This window comes from Macaca mulatta, chromosome 7 (assembly GCF_049350105.2).
Source record: "Macaca mulatta isolate MMU2019108-1 chromosome 7, T2T-MMU8v2.0, whole genome shotgun sequence".
NCBI classification, from domain to species: domain Eukaryota; kingdom Metazoa; phylum Chordata; class Mammalia; order Primates; family Cercopithecidae; genus Macaca; species Macaca mulatta.
In genome coordinates this window covers 133,110,735-133,127,161 of record NC_133412.1, presented here as the reverse complement: position 1 = coordinate 133,127,161, position 16,427 = coordinate 133,110,735, and the positions used below count along the sequence as shown (strand labels likewise).

The 16,427-nt window shown below is 34.0% G+C and overlaps 1 protein-coding gene across 1 annotated transcript in view; it reads right to left on the bottom strand.

Annotated features, from left to right (window-relative positions):
* LRRC9 (leucine rich repeat containing 9) overlaps positions 1-16,427 on the bottom strand; it is a 142,592-nt gene that overhangs the window by 57,396 nt on the left and 68,769 nt on the right. The window contains exons 18-23 of the mRNA XM_015143805.3: positions 11,100-11,291; positions 9,719-9,844; positions 6,841-6,975; positions 5,171-5,348; positions 2,382-2,602; positions 777-899 (exon numbers count right to left, since the gene is read on the bottom strand). Of these exons, the coding sequence (XP_014999291.1) occupies positions 777-899; positions 2,382-2,602; positions 5,171-5,348; positions 6,841-6,975; positions 9,719-9,844; positions 11,100-11,291 (975 nt within the window). The remainder of the gene's footprint in view (positions 1-776; positions 900-2,381; positions 2,603-5,170; positions 5,349-6,840; positions 6,976-9,718; positions 9,845-11,099; positions 11,292-16,427) is intronic.

Here is a 16,427-nt window from a genome sequence, read left to right as displayed (position 1 = left end):
GGTTCTAGGGAATTTGTATGTGTTGGAGTGAGAAAGTTTTAGTGACCCATTCTGAGGAGGGTCCAGAAAACAGAAGGGCTAGGATTAGTAATCTTCTCGGAGTACCTCAGAATACTAAATGATCATGAACTATCTTTCAATTTTCTAGAAAATTTGATGTGTTTTCTTCTCTGATAGGAGCTAGGCAACATTACACAGGGAAACCTTTTACTCTTTACACATTTGTCACGCATTTACCCTGTTATGTGGAAAACAGGAGCCCTGTGAATTTGCTCGTTATAGAATCCAAGTATCCAAATGTTGCTTTCACATTCAGTCCTAGGGTCTGTGTCTTGTTTTCTTTACAGCTTACTTAGTAATGTTGACATACCACGTTTGTTGGTTCAAATATATTTTTATTAATTATTAATATTAGCAACTATATTTTCACTGAAAATAGAAAGCTGCTTTTAGGCTTAAGAGGATGGTAAAGCTCCAGTGCATAATTTTTCTATCTTGCCCCATAAAATTGTGTTCTTTACCTTTTAGGCACTGAATTCAATGGGTTCTATTGTAAGCAGCACAACCCTCCCCTTCCACCACAATTCGGACAATTAAGAATTGACCAGATGACAAAATTAAAAAACCCAGATCTAAAATAAGCTTTGGAGACTTAGATTACAAGTATAGTAAATTTGGCTATCATGCTAGTGATAAAGCAATGTTCAAAATGACTATGTCCTATGAATATGTGACTGCAGCTTAGACCAAATGTTATGAGTCGTAAAACAACTTACAATTGATATCCCATCCAAAGCTTTCAGTTCTGGAAGATGAAATATTACAAACAACCGGTAGTTTTCTTGATTCCATATAATAATGTTTCCACACATGTCTAGAATGACCAAGTTGCATAAACCCTAGGTAATAAAATACATATATTTATCTATATGTATATTTAAAGCGCTCTAGTAAGAGGTTAGCCATCCTCAAATTTTAATATTGGAATTATATTAGCTATCTTTCCATGGGATTTCAATGCTTTTAAGTACTTTTTTTTTTTTTTTAGACATGGTCTTATGCTGTTGCTCAGGCTGGAGTGCAGTGGTCAGATCATAGCTCATTGCAACCTCAAACTCCTAGGCTCAAGTGATCCTCCCACCATGGCCTCAAAGTGCTGAAATTATAGGCATAAGCCACCATACCCAGCCTAAGTACACTTTCAAGAGCAAGCGTTACCCTTTCAGACCACTAAGGTATAATTCTGTGCAATATTTCAATGGTCTATGTTATAAAATCAGAGTCTCTTTTAGGATACTAGTGCCAAATGTATTATCTATTAATGGTAAGGGCTTAGAGAGAACTTTGCTATGTTAAAGACAAATACACTTTGTTTATGGAATAATGGCTTAATAAATGGATGTATGTGTCTATATAGATATAACAGGAATAAAAGACACTGCTTTTTGAAAAGCGATGAAACTGAACTGCTTCTACTTTCTGAGAGGGTAGTAGAATTCATCCTAAGGGAAATGTGCTGTTTTATTAGACAAGACACTTTGATATGCCTTTGTTGTGAAGGAAGGGTCTTGGTAGGTATGGAAGGGAGAGGTGAAGACAAGAGGGAGTATAACTACTGTGCATCATAATGTGAAATGGCTTATTGTGTTGCTGGTGTTGTTGATTAGGTTGCCTCCCTAGCTATACAAGTAGTAATTATATTGGGGGAATAGACTGGGGAGAAGTCTGAACTAAGAAAAGACAGGAAATGGACACAAGTTTTTGGTAGGAGATAAAGTCCTAGTAATATTGTATCAGCAAAAGGAGAGGCCAGTGTAAGACCCATAGTGTTAGAAAATGGCCACTGAACTTTAGAAACAATGAAGTCAAACATGACATTTGAAGTCGATTCTTGTTCTGTGCTATAGAAACCCTATGTTTTGTTCAAACCTTTAGTAAATCCTATTACACAATAGCCTTAAATTAGTGGTTTCTTTGGGGGAATTAAAGAAAGCAAATCTGAGCAAAGGTGACCGAATTTGAGCCACCGGTAAGAGAACAGTGAGAGATCATCAAGAATTGTACTGAGAACCGGAGAATGCTAAAGAATCCCTGGAAATATGAAGAAGGCACTAGTTAGGAGGAATAGGTTTGGTTTATCATACTTGAGTATTAAAAAAAGTTACTCCAGAAGGATAGCAAATGGGGACATTATGTATACACAGATATATATTTGTATGTATACAAAATTGAATGCAAATACATTTTAATAACCTTGTTATTCTTATTTTTATTTTCTTTATATTTTCCAAATTCTGTGCAGTAAACATGCATTACTTTCATAATATAAAGAAACAATACATATTTTAAAAAACAAAAAAATTACTACCCCAGATGATTACCTTTAAATTGTACATCTCCTGATTGACAGCAATATAGTTATTGCTTATGTATAACTCAACAAGAGTAAAAGATTTTTGTAAACCACTCAATGAAGTGATTCTGTTGTTCTCAAGAGAAAGGGAGTGAAGATGAAGCATATTATCAAAGGTATGCTGTTCCAAACCAGTGAGAAGATTATTATTTATGCTGAGGCGAGTTAATTTAGTCATCTTGGAAATACCTAGAAAAATAAGCAAATTCAAGAAAAGATTCAGGTAACACTAAAGGGTTAATTTAAAAAATAACTGGCTGGTCATTTTATTGTAATCAAATAGCTAGGTTCAAATGGCTTTAAAGATTGTGTAATACTAACCATATTGCTTTTCCCTTTGTTTTGGAAGAATATAATCTTGTATATAAGCCCCATCTCAAACATTAAATTCAAATTTTGTATTTCTAAGTAGATTCCTTCTTCTTAGGAGTTAAGGAAAGGCATTACATGAACATATTGAATTTCTCTTTCAAATAACCTTAAAATGATGTAATTAATTAAGATTTTCACCATTTTGAAAACAAAAAGCTCTACACAAAGCTGAAAATAATCACCAGCCCTCATTTTTAAACATTAAGGGGAAGGAACCACATTCTGGAAAGTGCATCATTTGTATTAAAATGAACGATTTAGCCTACTTTTACTTTCATATGCCTAAAAGTACTCTAAGATGGAAGTTTAGGAAATAGGACCAGTCTAACTCCTGCATACATTATGTACTGCAAGCACTTTATAAGTATAGCCAGGATGGTGCAGTTGAAAGACAAGAACTTCGGAATCCTAGTTGGCTTCAAATGTATCACTACTAGGTTTGTGGTGATACATAAATTATGTAACTGCTGAGCCTTAATTTCCTCATCCAAGGAGTTATGAAACTCCATACTTCCAAGGAGTTATGAAATTAAATGGAATAATGTTTGGAAAGTATCAAATAATTATCTGTGGTCCCTTTCACATTAGTTCCTATTGTGGGACTGTACAATGTTGAAGGTGAATCAATCCAGGGCAAGACAGGATCAAAGCCATCAGAGCAAAAATCATTAAATGGATATGGAACCTACCCATGTGTGAAAAAAAAGGAGAAACTCCTGTTACAGTTTAGAGGGGTAGCTATCTTCTCCAAAATGTAGGTGTAAGAAAAATACAGATTGGAAGATTCTTCTGTTTAATAAGTTTATGGAAGGAAATGAAAAGGAAATAGGGTTTTTAATTGTTATGTACAAAGCAAAACTAATACCCAGCTGTAGGGGAATGGGAGACTGGTGATAGTTCTAGACACAGGTGCCTGAGCTACCCCTAAGTTTACTCTACTGAAATCTACAGAAGAGAGGCCTGTGAATCTGTGTCTTCAATAAGTATCCCAAGTGATTCTCATGATCAAGAAAGTTTTAGAAACATATTGTTAACAACCATTAAAATGAAATATTTAACAAATGTTATGTATGCTTTCTTAGATATATTTAATACTTGCTTGTATATATATAATTTTTTGAAATCAAATCTTCTATTTTATGAAAAACGTAGTATATATACATGCTAAAAATAATCCAATTCGAAAATGAATAAAGTATAAATTCCCTTTCCCAGCCATGATTTCTAATTCTTACCTTCTCTCCTTGACAAACACAACCATGTTACCAAAATGCACATACAGAAATATTCTTTATTCAGATAAGTGTATGTGTGTATACACATATACATATTTCTCTTTTCAATCAAATAGTGCACACTTGTGGAAATATTTTTTAATTTCTAGGCGTTAGTTACTCTTTTGAGATGGAGAGAGAGAATAAGAGAAAGTTGGTAGCAAGTCATGGAAAGCTTCCTTCAATTTCTTTCTAATGAAGGTAAGAATAAAATAAAGCTGGGGAGGAGTCAGAAAATACTTGACTTGGTAGTATATATTCTGGGACACGTTCTCTAAACTCATGATATTTAGCTGTAGATAAGCATAAATCCAAATGAAGAGAAGAATCTAAGAAGCGTGGAAGGGGAAAGGGAGGAAAAGTCTTTTTTATTCTCTCTGGTCCAGAAAAATATGTTTTAACACTGAACTTTAAACAGTCAAATAAAATATGTTATATTGGTATCATTATTATTAAGATATTACTAAAGCTGCTTAATTGGACTTGTATGTGGATCCATGGAAAACGTTACATATAGTATATTTTATTTTCAACCTCTAATGAGTATAATTTTCATTTTTTGTTGAAGTATTCAAATTTCCAAATATAACCTTAATTTTATATTTTTAAAACAGAACTAGTCTGCTTCATCTTTTTCAAAAGCATACCTCATTCATTTGTGCATTCAACTTTACAGACATTAATGACTAACTAGTTGGTATGTGCTAGTGTTTGGTAACAGATTATAAACTAGCACAGAGGAGAGGAGAGAGAAGGCACAGGAGATGAAAGTCAGCTTGCTGGGCTCATATAAAGTAAAATAGTCACAAATTCCATGAATAGGTGTGAACTTGTTTTAATTTTATATATCTTTTATTTTTTAATTGGACAGATAATATTGTATCTATTTATCTTGTACAACATGATGTTTTGAAGTATATATATATATTGTAGAATGGTCCAATATAGCTAATAGTTGTATTACCTCACGCAGGTATTTAGAATACTCTGCCACAAAACTTGGAACTTTCCTAGAGATCTTCCTCTTCAGAAACTCTGTTCTCAGGGTTATTTTTTGCTTTGTTGTTTAGACATCCATATTTTGAGACTTCAGAGTTCTTAAGTGCCTTACCTTCTATCTTTGAGATGCAGTTTCCATCTAATGTGAGCTCTTCCAAGTTAATACAGGATTCCAGACCGTCCATTTTAGTGAGATTATTATTGCTGAATGATGCCCATTTCAAATTTTCCAATTTTTCTAAATTTGTGATTTCAAAAAGATGTTGTCCATCTAAATTTAAGGCAGTTAGCTGTAGAATAATTTACATTATATGTTATTTCTAAATCTTATAAATAAATTCAGTCAATGTTAGTAACATTTTAAAAAGCTAATGAAATAATTCAAATGTGATAAGTAGTTATCAAAAGAATTCCTTCAGGAATATTATGAAGCTATTAGTTTACAGAAAAGTAAAATTTGACAAGATTATAACTCCAAGAAGGACTTATATGGTATTAAGGACACTGTGATGAGCTAGAGTCCCATTGCAGTAATGGACTTGTCCCCAGCTGCTGGGAGTGCTTCTGGCAGAGAGCCTTCAGCTGTCAGTCCCCTGCAGGGACTGCCTTGCTGTAGACAGCTGCCAAGATCACGCTCCTTCCCAGGTTGGCCCTCAGCCAGTGATGGAGGCATATAAAGGCCTGACCATCTCAACCCAACTTAGGACAAATTTAAAGGGCCATTCTGGCTCCTCTAACTCCGGAACTGCCTGTGGGTCAGCCAAGGCTGTCACTGGGCCTTCATTTGCAGCTCAATATCTATATATATCTTGCAATAAAAGTAATGCCAGTAATATCTCCCATTTTCAAGGAGCAGCTTCACTTAGCCCAGTTTCTATGTTTGGCAAGAGGTATAAGGACACCTAATGTAGCAAGAAGCTGCTAGTGTTCTATGACCTTTTCCCTTATCCTTGGCTGAATTCTGACCAGCTCCCCTACTCCCTTGTCAAGATACCTGACTCTTGCTGTCCAAATTTTGGCTTGATCTCTGGCTCTGAGTCTTTAAAGTTTGCTTGCCTATTCTGACATGTTATCAGAATCCAGAATTAGAATGGCCCTTTAAATTTGTCCTTCAGTTTTAGTGCACCTTTATCTTAAATTTCCAATTCTGTGGCGAGCGCAGTCAAGGCCCAGCCCATCTGACACAGCCACTCATGACTTGACCTCCCTGTTTTTTATTTTTTGGAATATGACAAATGTATTACTTTTTTCTAATAATAACAATGTCTTTCTTATTTTTATTTTTTCCAACTCTATTGAAGTATAATTGACAATTTAAAATTGCATATATTAAAGATGTATAACTTGATACAAGCATACATTATAAATTAAAAACTGCATGATCTCAATTATATATGAACTCTAAAATAGTCAAACTCATAGGAGAGAGTAGAATAGTGGTTGCCAGGGGCTGGGAGCAATGGGAAATGGGCAGATGTTGGTCAAGAGGTACAAAGTTTCAGTTATGCACAACGAATACTTTCTAGAGACCCTAATGTACAACACTAAAGTTAATGATAACTTTAATGGCTAAAGGTAAGGACTAAAGTTAACGATACGGTATTGTATACTTGAAATTTTCCAAGAGGTAGATCTTAAGTGTTTCTTCCCTATTTTAATTAATCTCTTCCAGCTTTCTGTCCCTTACCTATCTGTGCCTTCTTTATGATACACAGACCAACAATGACTTAAAAATAGATTTAAATTAAACTTTATATTAGGTTTAGTAGAATTAACCTTTACCTTCAAGTACCAGTTTCCACTCGGATGTAAATGAGGTCCTAACTTTGAAATCTGCGTCAGAATTTTGGCAGAAGGCCATATACTAAGTATCCGTGGTCTCTCCTCTTTAGTACTAGAATGCCGTAAGAGAGATAACTAATAAAATTTAAAAAATACAATGAAAAAAGGAAACAGTATACAGAGGTTAGTTGATACATAGTTAAAATTATTGTTTCCAGGGAAGATGAGTGGCCCAATAAATAATTTTAAAATGTAACATTTCCTTTGCCTTAAATTGTTTTCAATATCCAGACATACTTTAATTACATTGTTTCTTGTTTTAGCAAATATGGAACCATTACAAGATTATATTTATAAGATTGTAAAAGGATTACTATAATATGAACACCCATATAATCCACCCATGAAACTAGCTTAAGAGCTAGAATATTATGAATAGATTACAAGCACCCCGTGGGCCCCATCCTAAGTCCTTTTCTCTCCTTCTCTGTAGAAGTGATCATTATCTCAAATGTTTTGTCCACCATTCACTTGCTTTCTTTATAATCCTATGTCTGTGTCCATAAGCAATATATAATTTAGTTTTGCACATATTTGAACTTCCTGTAAATTGAATAATATGTATGTATTCTTCTATGACTTGCCTTTTTTGTTCAATATCATATTCATCAGATTCATCTAAGCTTCTGTATGTAGCTGTAGTTCACTCATATGTCCTGTGTATAGTATTCCCTTAATGACTCTCCTGTCAATTAACATTGGAGTTGATTCAGTTTTTGCTATTATAAACATTGTTGTCATGAATATTCTTGTGCATGTTTCCTGGTACATACATGCAAGAGTTTCTTTAGAGTATATGCACAGAAGTAAAGTAAAATTGCTGGGTTGTAGAACACACACACACACACACACACAAATATACATCAGCTTTACTGAATAATGTCAAATTGTTTTCCAGAGTGGTTGTACCACTTCAGAAAAATTACACTTTTACTTCATATTCTTGCAACAGCTTGGTATTGTCAGACTTTAAAGTTTTTGCTCATCTATAAAACTGGCAAAAATTAGTAGGTCATTACGGTTTTAATGTTCATTTTCTTGAATACTGATGTGGTGGAGCATCTTTTCCTAAGTTAATTGGCTGTTCTGATTTCCTCTCCAGTGAAGTGTATGTTCAGATCTTTGGCGCATTTTTCTGTTTGGCTGGGTGTCTTTTTCCTTATATATTCTGGATATATAAAGAATATCTTTTGACAGTTGTGTTGCAAATTTCTTTTCCCAGTATGTAGCTTGTCTTTTCACTTTCTTTGAAAAAAGATATATTAATTTTAATGTAGACATGTCCAATTATTTATGGTTTATGCTCTTTGTTTCCTGCCTACTAAATTATTCACAAATTCAAAGTCATAATGATAATCTCTGATATTTTCTTCAAAAATTTTTGGTTTTGCCTTTTATAATAAAGTCCTTAATGCCTTTTATTGAATAATCTCCCTGATCTGCAAAGGCAGTTCTGTTATTTATAAAGTTTCCACAGTCTATATTAGGTCTTTATTCTGTTCCGTTGGTCTATTTGTCTAGCTCTGTGCCAATACCACATTGTCTTAAAGGATTTTAGCAGGATTTGATTTCTTTTAAAAAAACTAATTTTCTTAATTTCAATTTTAATTTTAGATTCAGGGGGTACATGTGGAGGTTTGTTACAAGGATACATTGCATAATGTTGAGGTTTGAGGTAGGATTGAAGCCATCATCCAGGTAGTGGGCATAGTACCCAATAGGTAATTTTTCAGCCCTGCCCATCTCCCTCCTCCCTGTTGTATTCCCCAATGTGTATTGTTCCCATATTTATGTCCATGTGTACCCAATGTTTAGCTCCCGCTTATAAGTGATAACGTGGTATTTGGTTTTCTGTTTCTGTGTTAATTCGCTTAGGATAATGGTCTTCAGCTGCATCCATGTTGCTGCGAAGAACATGATTTCATTCTTTTTTATGGCTGCGTAGCATTCCATGGTGTACATTTACCACGTTTTCTTTATCCAATCCACCATTGATGGGCACCTAGGTTGATTCTGTGATTTGACTATTGTGAATAGTGCTGCAATGAACATATTAATGCATGTGTCTTTTTAGTAGAATGATTAATTTTCTTTTGGTTATAGCCCCAGAAATGGGATTGCTGAGTGGAATGGTAGTTCTATTTTTAGTTCTTTTCTTAGGGTAAATTCCCAACTGTTGTTTAGGATTGTGAATTTTTTTTTTATCAATAAAAAGTTTCTTTCCAAAATTTTGAATAGATCCAAAATTAAACATTACATTGCTTAAGGAATTAATATTCTGATACTCCACAAAAAGTAAACAGCTGGAAAACTAGAGTAGATATATTTAGGATGTTGAAGCTACTTTGGCTAAAGTACAGCATTCTTAATATGGATAACAAAGATATTTCCCCTCCTTCCATGTTAATGGATTTTGTTCTTTTCAGCCAAACAAATACAATGTTAATATTAAGTAGATAGATAATTCACTAAATGCTTTCTGAAAGCGTCTCAGCTTACCTTATCCTCAGAAAGTTGCTTATTTTCATGTAGGCTCTAGAAAGGGCTTTGGTGAGTTCAGGTGACTGGTAAAAAAGCAGTTACTCTCGAGGTATTTTTGGTGTAGTGTTCATGGAAATCAAGAGAATCCATACAACAATTTGGTATTTAAGTGAGATACATTTAAACAGAAAAAAATCAAGTGGTATGATTGCTCTATATTAATTTTTTATCAATAGGCTAAGAGGGAATATAAAATCTTAATGACAGAAAAAGAGTATGCAAAATATTATTTGTATGTTCTAAATAGCCCAATGAATAGTAAACAGTAAAATCCAACCTGAGTAATCCTTGTTCCAGCAATAAATTTCATAGCTGCTGTTGCTTCTTCTTCAGAAATGAAGACTCCATTTAAATGGGTAAGAGTCTTTAATCTGCCAATAACACTCAGCCTCAATGTGGCTGGCTTGGGAAAAACAAAAAAAATTTTTTGATTAATTATTAAATATGTTATGGCATGAAAATGAGTGTTTTCATGTCTTTCCATATAATTCAAAATCATACATTTCCTTGTTCATGACATATACCTAAAAATAAAAGCTTAATTATTTAAATAATAGTTGAAATTATATTTAATGATTAATCTATTTGTTTGAAGGTTGGTGATTCTACTCCGATGAGGGAGGGAAATCCCATAAGCTATTGAAAAGTGACTGCGGTGAAAAGTGTTAAAAGAACAACTGTAGTGACTCCTGTTTATCTAGATCAGCGGTAAGCTAGTCATCTCCATGTGTGATTCAATACGGATCTTTAGCCTTTGACAATCCAATTTGGCAACAGGGAGATAGCTGTAGTGTGATCATCCAGGAAATATGCTTTGGCAAAGGAAAAATATTATTCACTTTTACTGAGCAAAAAAGAAGAAATACAGCAATATAAACTTAGTAATATGGTCAATTTAATAGAACCAATTGTGCTTTAGTTTCCTTTTTAAAGGCTGAACACAACCTGATATACATCTTTTAAGGGCAGAGAAAGGAAGATTCTTGACTTTATAATCTTGGGACTTACTTTAAATACTTGAAGATATACTTAAGTATAGTCATGGAATATGGAAATTACCTAGCATTAACCTACATATTTTTGTAATGAGAAAAAATAATGTTCAGATTGCCTTTTTATAAGAGAACATAAGACTTTATAATGCAGGTTTATGAGGGGAGGTGATTTCTGGACTTAAAATTGAAAACAAGTAATGAATAATGCAAAATGCAAAATAAAATTGTAAAACATGTTGCTCAACCACAGATTAGGATATATTATAAATCAAATTATGTTTCTTCCTTAATAGTATGCCCCTCTCACTGTATTATATTATTCTTGGTTCCTATGCCTCATTAAAATACAGTTCCAGCACACTGAACTATATAAAATCTCTGGAGGTTTGCAAATGGCAATGACATCAATGACTCAAAGCAATAATGTTCTCAATCTATTAGAGGTTACAAAAAATCTGATATGAAATTATAGTCTGCTCTTATAGTAACATCTGATTCATTTGATCAGTATATTAAATCCAATTTATGAATGACTTCAACGAAAGAAGTCTAGAAAAATGAAGATGCTTTGCCTATCTCTGGCTATTACTGAATAGTAAAGTTAGTAGGGAAATGGCTCTGAAATAAAAATGTTTGCTTTTTAGTAACATGTCTGTGGCATACCTTTTGCCATGGATTATGTTGAATATCAAGAGTGAGAAGGCTTGTGGTGTGTTTGCATAACATATTTATTTCATCGCCAGATTTTTTCAGTTGATTCCAGCTCAAGTCTAAGTGCTTCAGTTTCATCAGACCTCTAAATCCCTCAAGGGTTATCACATGGTTATGGCTTGCATCCAAATATTCAAGGTTATACTGCAACACATATAAATAAAAGTTATGCTAAGAGAATCATAATTTGTATTTACAAAATAGTTTCTCTGTGGTTCTTTACATACTTAACACACTTCTTGCTAATTCTCACAGGACATATAAACAGTAGTTATGTTGCAATGATGGTATCAACATACGTATTTGTCTAAAGAGCCACAGGTATTTTGTTTTAGTAATTCTCTTTTAATTCATATTTTACCCTTGTAACATAGAGTGGCAATGTCTGTTTTCATAGCAGAGGAGACATAAAGAAACCATCAAGATAATTTATCCCCAACAAACAAAACATACTTTTTAATATATAGGCTTCTGGTTTATACGGTTGAGCCCCATAGCCTGCTTTAAAAAGGTTCATCTTCAGAGTTAGAAACTAAACCTACTAACTCAATACTAATAATTTTCTTTTTAAAAAGTGCATACTTTTAAGTAATAATTTTCTTAAATCATAAAAGTAACACATGTTCCTTGTTGGAAATTTGGAAAATGTAGCAAATACATGAAAAGAAAAAATAGAAAACATATATAATCCCATTGCTCAGAAAGAGCCACTGAAAGCACTGTTTTTTATTATATACACATATTTTTTCTTATGTAAAACATACATAATTTTGTATCCTTTTAACATTTTTCCACATTATTAGATCTTCTTAAAGATGATTTTTTATGACTGCATAATATTTAACTATGTGATCATAATTTTAAAAAACATTTTAATATAGATCTCTATGTTTCTAATTGTTGGCAACACAGCAACAAACATCCATGAGAGTTATTCTCTAATTGCAGCTCCAAAGTATTTTTCAGCACAGGTTTTCGGAAACAGAATCACTGGTTCTTAGACTTTCTGTATTGTTAAGACTCTTGATAAATACTGCCAAGTAGATTTCAAGGAAGTTTTACCAACATTTTCTTCCAACAGTAGACTAAGAGAATGCCCATTTTCTCAAATACTCACTGATCCACCTGCCTTGTTTTAATTTACATTATTACTGGTGAAGTTGAACGTTTTTCTATGTGTTTATACTGGTCATTTTAAAATTCTTTGTTTATTGCCTTTCTTATCTTTGGCTATTTATCTATTCATATCTTCATCTTATTTGTTTGTAAGAAATCTCTAAGACTTTAATTTGTTATGTTTGATTTTTCTACAACTTAATTCAAACAACTCTTTAAATTCAGAATAGAATTAGTGATTCTTTTATAAGGTATAATTCTTATTGTTGGGATAGAACTTCTTATAGTGGTTCAGATTTCAAGAGTTGAATCAAAACCTAAAAAAATTTCTGAAACTAAACAATTACTGACTTTTTATTATCAGAAGCAAGCATCAGCAAAACAAAACAAAAACTATCACTTACTATAATCATTTCTTGGACAAAAGGATATTTGGCAGTAAAAAACTATTAAGGCCATAACTTTAAAAAAAAAAAAAACACCTTTAAGTAAAGTAAATTAGGCTTTATAAAAATTTACTACATGGCCCTTCTGTTCCCAATTTTCATCATAAGCTGATGAAAACTTGTCCCACATTGTGGCACCTGCCTATAGACCAGCATTTGGGAACTACACATCATAAAAAAATAACTGTCTTCTGCCTGGGCGCAGTGGCTCACGCCTGTAATCCCAGGACTTTGGGAGGCTGAGGCGGGTGGATCACGAGGTCAAGAAATCGAGACCATCTGGCCAATATGGTGAAACCCCGTCTCTACTAAGAATACAAAAATTAGCTGGGCGTTGTGGTGCATGCCTGTAGTCCCAGATACTCAGGAGGCTGAGGCAGGAGAATCGCTTGAACCCAGGAGGTGGAGGTTGCAGTGAGCCAAGATCATGCCACTGCACTGCAACCTGGCTACAGAGCAACATTCCGTCTCAAAAATAAAATAAAATAAAACCAAAAAAAAACCTGTCTTCTTCCATCCCTTGAAAATGGGGGGGGAGGGAAATCTTTATTTCTGTATCTTCAGGACATAAAACAGATTCCAGGAACTCATTGAATATTCATGAAACAGTATTTCAGTTTTGCGATAGCATTTTGTTTTAATATTTCTTGTGCTTCAGTTTAAAAATCTCTCTTAAGTTACAGTACAGTACAGTCCAACTTACAAAGATTAAAACTCAAAACACCTCTTAAATTTTCTTGGGATACTGGTTTATTCTGTAAATGTAGGTTAGCTATCTCTATACATCAGGAACAACCTCGCAACAGATTTCTCATTCGGAAAGATAATATATTGAGTATTGTTTCAATAAAAAATTAGAATTGTAAATTAGAATTGTAATTTTTATCTAGATCAAGGTTGCAAATAGCCATTTATATTTGTCTTTCCCTAGTCAACACTAATTATGGTGGAGCTATTTGCAGAGAAAACATCTCTTTCTATTTCCTTCTCCCAGATATTCTCTTCCTGATAGTGCTGGTAAGTGAATGACAGACATGCAGCTTATTACATTTCAATTTACCTTATGTGGATATCTTGTTTAGATTTTTGAAAAATTCCATAAAACTATATGGTGTATTTATTTATTTTCTATGACTTATGAATCCCAGTCCTTCCACTGCATAAAGAAAGCCTTCGTTTGAATACACTGATACACAAGGCAAGGCCAGGAATGATGAACACTGTAACAGCGATACATTTACTTTCTACAACCTAGTAGAACCAGCTTACCTCACTGATACGAGAAGCATGCAAGAAGGGCATAGAAATTGTCCCTTTTAGTACACACTTAAGGAAAATGACAGTAACGATGAGTATCGCACAGCAAATTTAAAAACTTAAAAAATAGGAATTATAAGTGAGTGATTAAATTAGATCATAACCTTTTACAATACTGGAATAAATATAATAGTAAACATGGATATAAAACCAAGTATTAGCGAATATAAAGGCAGAGGCAACAAAAGTTTTCAAATGCTGTGAATCCACACGTAAAAACAGAGCAAATAGATAAAACCAAATTTTCATGGACAACGTTTATAAGAAAACTACATGACAAGGTTGCTCTATAGGCTCCAAAAGAAGTTGGTAGCGATAAACCACCACCAACACAAGACCTGCATGGTATTCATGTGGGAGAAGAAGGAAGTGTCAGGGCAGCATCTAATGTACCTGAAAACAGGAGAGCCCCAAAATAGTCAACAAATATTCACTGGAATGCGTGGAGACCAATTTACAGCAATTGAAATAGGGAGGGGTTTTGCTCTCTTCAATACCAGATGAGTACATGGGATCCACAGTAAAAAGGTCTGAAGGGGCCTGGTACAGTGGCTCTTGTAATCCCAGCACTTTGGGAGGCTGAGGCAGGAGAATTGCTTGAGACCAGGAGTTTGAGACCAGCCTAGGCAACATAGTGAAACCCCATCTCTACAAAATTGTTTTTTAAAAATCAGCAGGGTGTGGTGGCATGCACCTTAGTTCCAGCTACCCAGGAGGCTGAGCAGGGGGATCACTTGAGACCAGGAAGTTGAGGCTACAGTGCACTCTATGATTACGCCATTGCATTCCAGCCTAGGTGACAGAGTGAGACCCTGTCTAAAACTGAAAAAAGAAAAAGAAAAAAGAAAGGTCTGAAGAAAGCAGTCCCTGGAGCAGTCTAGCCCCTATGAATCTAAAAACCATTCCACTAGGACTCTCTTCAAGACAGAATCCTTCTCATAGAAGAAACTGCTGGGGCTAAACTCAAAATTAAACAGGATAAGGACAAGAGAGGTGAATAAAAAAGAAGGTCTAGGCTGGGCGCAGTGGCTCACGCCTGTAATCCCAGCACTTTGGGAGTCAAGGCAGGCAGATCACCTGAGGTTGGGAGTTCGAGACCAGCCTGACCAACATGGAGAAACCTTATCTCTACTAAAAATACAAAATGAGCTGAGCATGGTGGTGTGCACCTGTAATCCCATCTACTCTGGAGGCCAAGGCAGGAGAATCACTTGAATCTAGGAGGCGGATGCTGCGGTGAGCTGAGATTGTGCCATTGCACTCCAGCCTGGGCAACAAGAGCAAAACTCCATCTCAAAAAAAAAAAAAAAAAAAAAAAGAAGGAAAGAAAAATGCCTAAAGTGGAGGATTGGAGTAGAGCCAAAAAAATCTCAGAAAGTAAGCATTACAATTTTTAAACAGTACATATAAACAACAGAAGAAGAAGATCTGTGAAGGTAGGAAAACTTTCCTACCTCATTTTAAAAGTTAAGAAAAACTAATTTCATTTGCAAATGAGCAGAGAAAAGTACCGAGGTCAAATTCAAGACAAAGCTATGGTGGGAGTGTGGAGAGGGGGAAGACAGAGGTTAATATTGCCGCTAGCAAAAAAGTACACCAGAAAAATATGCTCAAGAAACATATCATGACTATTAACCTACCATTTTAAAACAAACAAAAAGATATAAAGAATAATATGAGACATAAAATAACAGTGTAAATCTTGATTACAAAAATTTAAAAACTGTTTTAAAAGTGGAGTGAAAGGACCCAGAAAAAATGAAATAAAATAATAAAATAATTTAAGAAAGACTAAATTAGTCATATCCAAGAGTGAATAAAAAATAGATAACACTTTGAAAAGAAATGCAAGGTGAAAAAGTGAAAAAAAATTAAGATAAGAAATGAATGAAGAGACAAAAAGGATTGAAGAGAAAGTGACAAATACTGATGATAAAGAAGATTTCACATATGGATAATGGGGGTCCCTGAAGACGAAGACAAAAGCAAGGAAATAGAAAAATTGCTAAAAATATTCACATTTAAAACATCTTTCCTGAAAGAAAAAATGATTTTAAACTACATATTGGAAGATCATACTGTGAATCTGAAAAAACAACCCGGAACAACCAACACCAAGACAAATGCTAGTGAACTTATTAGATTTTAAAGAAAACTAAAAAAGTTATTTGGCCATCTAGAAGGGAAGAAAAGTTTGTGATTTATAAAGGGTAAAAAAAATCATACATTCTCATCAGACTTTCTACAACAACACTTTGTGATAGAAGAAAATGAAGTAACATTTAAGATGCCCCAAAAAATAAATTGTGAGCCAAAGATTTTATATCTAGCCAAACCACCTTTCAAGTATAAAGGACATAGCTAAACTGTTATTAACATTCAGTAACGGAAGGGGTATTAT